Source organism: Excalfactoria chinensis, chromosome 3, assembly GCF_039878825.1.
Source record: "Excalfactoria chinensis isolate bCotChi1 chromosome 3, bCotChi1.hap2, whole genome shotgun sequence".
NCBI classification, from domain to species: Eukaryota; Metazoa; Chordata; class Aves; order Galliformes; family Phasianidae; genus Excalfactoria; species Excalfactoria chinensis.
The window spans coordinates 69,013,539-69,021,093 of record NC_092827.1 but is presented as its reverse complement, the minus strand read 5'-3'; the positions used below and the strand labels follow the sequence as shown (position 1 = coordinate 69,021,093).

Genomic DNA, 7,555 nt, shown 5'->3' with positions numbered 1-7,555 from the left:
TAGGCAAGAAGCCCACTGTAACCCAACTACACTCAGCTTTCTGGAAAACCCACTAGACCAAGTGCCGTCTCCAATAGGAACAAAAGCAGCAGAAACACCACGAAGCTGGGAGGCTGAGAACCTCTGCTCCTACCTCACAGCAGAGGCCCTGCAAACATATCAGCAATTTACTGCCCCAGCTCGGGGCTAAGGCCTAGCGCTGTGTTCTGCAGGTAGAGCCTGTGCATCCACGGCCCCACACCAGTGGGTATCCAGGGACAGCAATGGCTGTGTGGAATGGCTGTGTGGAGAAGGTTTCCAACTGCACCTCTGCCTTCATTCCCTGCACTGTGGCACTGGGTCAGGGCTCCACAGGGCACGGGGCTCCTCCGTGCCAGGGCCCCCTGGCTGGGCATGCCCACAGGCCACAGGCTTGTGCAGAGCCCCTATATATAGCCTTGCCATGTCATCGCCAGGGTGTTCCACGGAAAGCAGGAACAAAAGGATGGTTTCTGTTTCAAAATAAATAAATAAATAAATAAAAATTAAGAAAGAAAGAAAAAAAGGAACGAGAAACAAATGCACGATCTGTTCTATTCTTGTGCAGTAACTGCATAACGGCAGCTCTGCAGATTTGTGCGTGTGTGATTTGATTCTTAAATCACATTTCCTACGCCACTATTTTTTATCTCCTTTTTGACACCGAAAGCTGCAACGGTTGTTTTTTGCCTCTTCTACCAGAATGGATGCAAAAGCAGCAAATGCAGCAGAACCCAAACGCTGCTCATATGGGCTCTGACCGGCCCGATTTCATCAGAAACCAAGTTAAATAAATAGGGGTCACGCTCCCCGTCCTGCACTCAGACGCCTGAAAGCTGTGCTTTCTCCCTCCCTACAGCCGGGTTCTCTCCGAGCTCTGCTCACCAGGCGCAGTGTGCAAACACACAGCACACAGCTCCTTGGCTTCCCACCACTGTATATAAATATATGCCTTTTTTTTTTTTTTTTTTCCTTCGCAAAACCTGGAGGCTAAAGCAAGAGGGCAAAGGAGTACGTGACTAAAACATCCAAACTTCCTCTTTCATAAGCCATCACATGATGCAGTGCAATTACAATTCCTGCCTTGTCCCTGCCAATTGCAGGCGCATTGCCTCACCCGAGAAACCCGGCTGTTTCCCCGGCTGTGCATGTGTGTGTATGTGTGTGTGTGTGTGTGTGTGTGAGAGTGTGGAGGCAGCAATCGCTGCAACCGCCTTGGCACGCCTCCAGCTCCGGGCTGGAGAAAGAGGGCAGTGGGTGGAAGACGAAAACAAGATCTGTTTACTTAGCATGCAGGGATAAAGCGTCTTTCCAGCCGGGAGGGGGTGCACGGAACAGCCTTACAGCACTTTGATGCAACGAGAAAGGAGGGCCGCGCTGCGGAGCCAGCCGCGTTAACCCCTGCGTCGCCGGGGGGCACGACGCTGATCCGCGCGGGGCTCTCCCCGTGCCGGAATCGCATCCCAGGCCCGCAGCCCCGAGAGCGCCGCAGGCACCGCCCCGCAGGGCCCCGCGGACGTCAGAGCTCCCCCGGGCGTCCCCGCCGCCTGCTCACCCCCCCTCCCCTCCCCCGTAACCTACATAACGCCGCGGGGAGGGCCGTGCCCGCCTGCGGGACGTGGCGAGGGGGACGTTGCCCCTCGTGGTGCCGCTGTGCGGGGATGGTGCGGAACGCCCGTGCCGCGCTTGCACTGCGAGGATTGCGCTCGTCCGCCTTAGAGAGCGGAGGGTTTGTGGTTGCAAACGACAGGAAATCTCGAGCGTCCTATTTCCTGCCTGCAGTGACAACTGTTAGAAAAATAAAAAAGAAAATAAATAATAATACGGGCGATGGTTTTATTTACCCACAAAGCCCCTCCCGCCCGGGCCCGGCAGGGGACGGGGGCAGCCCCAGGGTCAACGGGAGGGGGGGTCGGGGGCCACCGAGCTCAGCGACTCCGCAGCGCTCAGACCGCACCGTACGCGGTAACCCCGCCAGCGCCGAGCGGGAGGCTGGGGGCCCCGCTCGGCTCCGCGCCGTCCGCTCGACGGGGCGCTCCGCGCGGCCGGCGCTCTGCTCCCCCGGCGGCGGGCGGAACCCCCGGGGCTGGGCCGGGGGCGCGGGGCAGAGCCGGGGCCGGGAGCGCGGCGGCGTCGTTGGGGCGGGGGCGCCCATCGCGCAGGCGCGGCGGCACTGTCGAAGAATCGAGGCGGCGGCGCGCAGAGGCGGCGGTGGCGGCTGGAACGCGGCACGGCGCCGCCGCCAGCCCCGGCCCCGGCCCCCGCGGCAGTCCCCGCCCCGCCCGCCGCGCCGCGCCGGCCCCCGCCGCCCCGCGCCGCCCCGTAGTAGCCAGCGAGCGGGGGAGCCGTGCGGGCGGCAGCGGCCGCAGCCCTGCGCCAGGCGCGCCGCGAGGATGCGCGTCCCCGCCGCGCTGTGAGCGCCGCCGGCGGAGACGGAGAAGGGAGCGGCGGCCCCCGGAGCGGCTCTGCTTGCCGGGGCGGCCCCGGCGCCCCGCTCCGGCGCGCGGAAGAGGAAGGCGAGGGGGAGGGGGCCGCGCCGACGGTCCCGCGGCGCCCGAGCCGCCCCGTCGGCTCTCCGGTGGCGAGGGGCGGAGGAGGCGGCGGCCGGAGCCGGAGCGGGGGGCGCTCGCCGCCGCCCCGGGGCCGGGACATGTCGTCGGCGGCGGTGGCGGCTGCTTCCCGCAGGCAGTCGTGCTACCTGTGCGACCTGCCCCGCATGCCCTGGGCCATGATCTGGGACTTCACCGAGCCCGTCTGCCGGGGCTGCGTCAACTACGAGGGCGCCGACCGCGTGGAGTTCGTCATCGACACGGCGCGGCAGCTGAAGCGGGCGCACGGCTGCTTCGCCGAGGGCCGGGCCCCGCCGCCGCCGCACGCCAAGCAGCCGCCGCTCTCCGCCAAGGAGCTCCTGGCGCAGCAGCAGCAGCAGCTCGGCCACCCCTCGGCGGCGGCGGAGGCGGCGGCGCGGCCCCCGCCGCAGCCCCTGGAGCGCTACCCGCTGGCCGCCGAGCGGCCGCCGCCTCGCCTGGGCGCCGAGTACGGCGGCGGACGGCAGGTGAACGGCATCCTGGTGCCCAACGGCTTCCCCAAGCCCGAGGAGCCGCCCGAGCTCAACCGGCAGAGCCCCAACCCGCGCCGGACGCACGCCGTGCCGCCCACTCTGGTGCCGCTGGTGAACGGCGCCGGGCTCCCCGCCGCCATCGGCGGCCTGGGCGGCCGCGCCGCCGCCGCCTCGCTGGCCGCCATCTCGGCCGCGCCCGCCCCGCTGGCCGTGCCCGTGCCCCAGCAGCCGGCGGCGGCGGCGCAGGCGGCGGCGGCGGGGCAGCCCGGCGAGCTGGGCCACAAGCGGCCCGGCTCCGTCTCGTCCTCGTCGTCGGGCGGCGGCGGCGGCGCGGCGGGGGAACACGACGGCGGCGGCAAGGAGAAGCGCGGATCGGCCGAGAGCGTGCCGGCCACGGCGGAGATGGGCGCCGAGGGCAAGAGCCGGGCCGGCGGCGAGGAGTGGCTGGCCAAGCCCAAGACGGTGCGGGACACGCTGCTGGCCCTGCACCAGCACGGCGGGCACGCCGTGCCGCCCTTCGACAGCAAGTTCAAGAAGGAGCCGGGCATGGCGGGCGGCAGGCTGCTGGGCTACGAGAGCAACGGTGCCGCGGCCAAGCCGGGTGAGGAGCGGGGGCCGGGGCGGGCGGAGGGGGGCGAGCGCGGGGCCGGGGCGGACGGGGCCGCGTGTCCGCGCGTGTTACGGTGGTTTCGCACGTTTCGGCGGCCGCGTTGCGGCGGTGCCTCGCGGCGGTGCGTGGCCGCCTTCTCGCCCCTCTCACGCTCTCCCTTCCTTTCTAGGGGCCCGCGCAGCCCGGAAGAGGAAGCCGTCCCCCGAGCCGGAGGGCGAGGCGGGACCCCCCAAGATCAACGGGGAGGCGCAGTCCTGGCTGCCGGCCGCGTCCGAAGGGATGAAGATGCCGCTGACGGCCACCTCCTTCATGTCGCCCCCGCCGCCCACCGCATCGCCCCACTCCAACCGGACCACGCCGCCCGAGGCGGCCCAGAACGGCCAGTCCCCCATGGCCGCGCTCATTTTGGTGGCGGACAATGCCGGGGGCAACCACGCCTCCAAGGAGGCCAACCAGGTCCACTCCACCACCAGGAGGAACAGCAGCAGCCCCCCCTCGCCCTCCGCCATGAACCAAAGAAGGCTGGGTCCCGGCAGGGAGGTGCCGGGCCAGGGGGGCAGCGCGGCGGGCGGGCTGGAGCCCGTGCACCCCGCCAGCCTGCCGGACTCGTCCCTCGCCGCCAGCGTCCCCTTGTGCTGTACCCTGTGCCACGAGCGCCTGGAAGACACCCACTTCGTGCAGTGCCCTTCGGTCCCGTCCCACAAGTTCTGCTTCCCTTGCTCCCGGCAGAGCATCAAGCAGCAGGGGGCCAGCGGAGAGGTGTACTGCCCCAGCGGGGAGAAGTGCCCCCTGGTCGGCTCCAACGTGCCCTGGGCCTTCATGCAGGGGGAGATCGCCACCATCCTGGCCGGGGATGTGAAAGTGAAAAAGGAGAGAGACTCGTGACTGTGCTGGCCCAGCGCCGCCCGTCGCCCAAACTGCTCCGGTTCTGTATATATCTATAAATATATATATATAAATATATATATATCTCCAAGACAAGGGAAATGTAGACTTCATAAACATGGCTGTATAATTTTGATTTTTTTGAATACATTGTGTTTCTATATTTTTTGAAGACAAAAGGTATGTACTTATTATAAAGGCATTTCTTCTAATTCTCTTTTTTTTTCCCTCCCGTCCTTACCCTCATCCCCCTGCCCCCACTTCCCCCCCCTTTTGTTATAGCAACTATTTGTTGTGCTTCCCTGGTGACAATTACTGTTCGATGTAGGCTGTGACTTGCGCTGCTTTTTTTAGAGCACTTGGCAAACGAGAAATGCTTCTAGCTGTATTTGTATGCACTTGTTTCCTTTTCCTTTTTTTTTTTTTTTCCTTTTTTTTTTTTTTTTTTTTAAATGCCAAATACACTTTCTGACATTGTAAAGATCGCCTTACTGTCTGTGATTTCCTTATTGCTGCCCCCTGCTTCTGTAGGGCTGGTGGCACGAGGTGCTGGGGGCAGGCGGGCGCATGGAGCACTAAGGGCTCCTCCCTGGAGCGGCTGTCCGCCTCGTGTGGCCGTGCCGGACCCAGTCCAAAATTCCTCCGTGTTTCTCAAGGGAAGTTGCCTTTGGAGTAGGATGTGGAGAGGTGTTGGAGAGGCGCTGTTGAGTTAGGGATTGCTGGGTTGGTTTGTTTCTGTTGGGGTTTTTTTTCTTGTGTATTTTTTTTTTTAAGGCAAAGTTGACCGCAGTTCACGTGATCAGTTGTAAGATTACAGAACTACGCCTGTTGACCAATTGCGTACTCTAACGTGGAACTGTGATAGCCAACCTTATGACATGATTGGTGACTGCACCGGTGTAGCGCTGCCGTCTCTGAAGGCCTTCAGCATTGGGTTGTTTTTTTTTGTCTTTGGACAATGCTGGGGAGGTGGGAGAAAGGCTGATTTGTTTTGTTTCCTTTCTAATTTTACTTTAATTTTCAGATAGCGCAGGTGGACTTTTGAATTTGCTTATCAGTCACCTCCGGTACTGTTGCTTTTGTTACTATCGCTGACACGTTGTTTCCAAGTAGTGGCAGGTACAGCGTGGTACAATGACAGCAGCAACTGAGGCTCTGCCAGATTGCCTGCAGGCATATCAGCGACAGCCCAAATGTGGGTGGAGGAAACCTGCAATTTCCTTATTACGTGTGCTTGAAACAAACCTACTGCTATTCTTTGAAAATGAAAACATAAACTGGTTGAAATGAAAGCAATTAGGGCTTCACATAATTGCCATGGCCCTGACTTTTAAGCTACTTTGGAGAACTCTTTTGTAAAGCCACTTCTTTTGATCACGCTTCTGCATCACCAAGCAGACTTCTAAAATCAATAAATCATTGGTTACTAGAAATAGTTGAGTCTTATAGTGATGTTTTTGTGCTGTTTATAGTTCGTTGGCAACGCTGCAGCTGGATGAGCCCTTCTGTTGAGGTGTTTATAACTGGGTTATAAGAGGTTGTTTCTGAGCGAAGGAAGGGGTGGTGAGGTCGTCCCAGCCCTGGGATGGGCTGATGAGCACTTGATGCCCAAGGAGCAGGAGAAATCTATTCAGCTGACGTAAATTTGAACAATTTTGGGTGCTTTTGAGTCAACTGTTCTTATTGTGATAATGTTCAGACTGCAGTTTAATGCAGAGTAGCTCTTTTCTGGAAGACTTTTTTTCTCTCTCTCTAAAGAAATGGTCATTATTAGTATTTGAAGATCAGAACTGCACACGCACAGTAATTTTTTTTTATGAAGTGTTTAATGAGCACACCCACTACATTGTGTTCCATACTACAGGTCGATGTAATATTAGATAAGACTTGCATGATAAACAGATTCATTGAGTCGATATTACGCTTTAAACCTTATACCTATAGTCAAGATTGGTGTCCTATGTAAACACATTTAGCCAATTTGAAGAAAACGCACATTATATATATATATACCTATATATATTCCTATATATATAAAAACTGTAAAGGATTCTTTGGAACCACTATGATCTGTGTAAATGTGTATTTAGGCACTTTATTAAAAAAAGAAAAATGGATTTTGAGCTGACAGATGGGTAACAAGTTCTTCAGAGTTGCTTGGCATGATACCTCTGTGGTGTGGAGCTCATGTTTTTTGATTAAGGCGGTATCTCTACTTTGAACCAAAATGAAAACACCAACACATCCCTTCAGAAGTTCCCTTCTAAGTTACATGGCGGCCTAGCATGAGGGCTGGGCCTGCTCTGACAAACAGGGCCTCCTTAAGGCCCACTGACACAGGCATGGCTGGTCCTGAAGTCAACACCCTCTTCCCCATGCCTCCTGCAGCCCCTGAGGTGGAGGAGATGACGGAGGGTCCGGTACCAGTGCTGGCTTGGGGGGCTGCAGGCCCCTCTCTAAGCCTGGTCACCATAAAGCTGCAAGATTGCAAAAGGAAACAAGCTGAAATCTGAGAGGTTTTATTCTTGTATCTCGTTTTTTCTCAAATTCAGTGTTGCTTTTTTCCTCTCTGCTGTGTTACTGAGTTACAACACCAGTGGATTCTCCATTTACAACACTTCACTATTTCCTGGGCTACAGGCTTTTTTTCTTTTGGTTTTTTAAGTGCTTTGGCTGCAACAGTGCTACTTACCTTACTCTTTAAACTTTTTAAAAGCTGATACTGTAATTTGTGTAGTATTAAACATGTTTTACTTCAGAGTGAGTGATTTATATTTCTTTTTTTGAACCTACATCACTTTTTTTTTTTTTTTTTTTTTTTAAGATACTTTTTTCTTCTTTTTTGCTGGCAATTCACCTGTGCACAAGGTACTTTTATTTATAGCTGCTGAACTAATATTGTAATTTTCACTCCTTTTTTCCCCCTTCACTTCTGGCACAAAATACAAGGAAGCTGAGAGCTTTAAACACTTCTGCTTTTA

General features: G+C 57.5%; 1 protein-coding gene across 1 annotated transcript; it reads left to right on the top strand.

Moving 5' to 3' along the window:
- Positions 1-2,546: 2,546 nt before the first annotated feature.
- On the top strand, positions 2,547-7,328 carry IRF2BP2 (interferon regulatory factor 2 binding protein 2). The gene is made up of 2 exons (XM_072333096.1): positions 2,547-3,680; positions 3,859-7,328. The coding sequence occupies exons 1-2, from the start codon at positions 2,669-2,671 to the stop codon at positions 4,572-4,574; spliced, it is 1,728 nt and encodes a 575-aa protein (XP_072189197.1). The 5' UTR covers positions 2,547-2,668; the 3' UTR covers positions 4,575-7,328.
- The last annotated feature ends 227 nt before the right edge of the window (positions 7,329-7,555 follow it).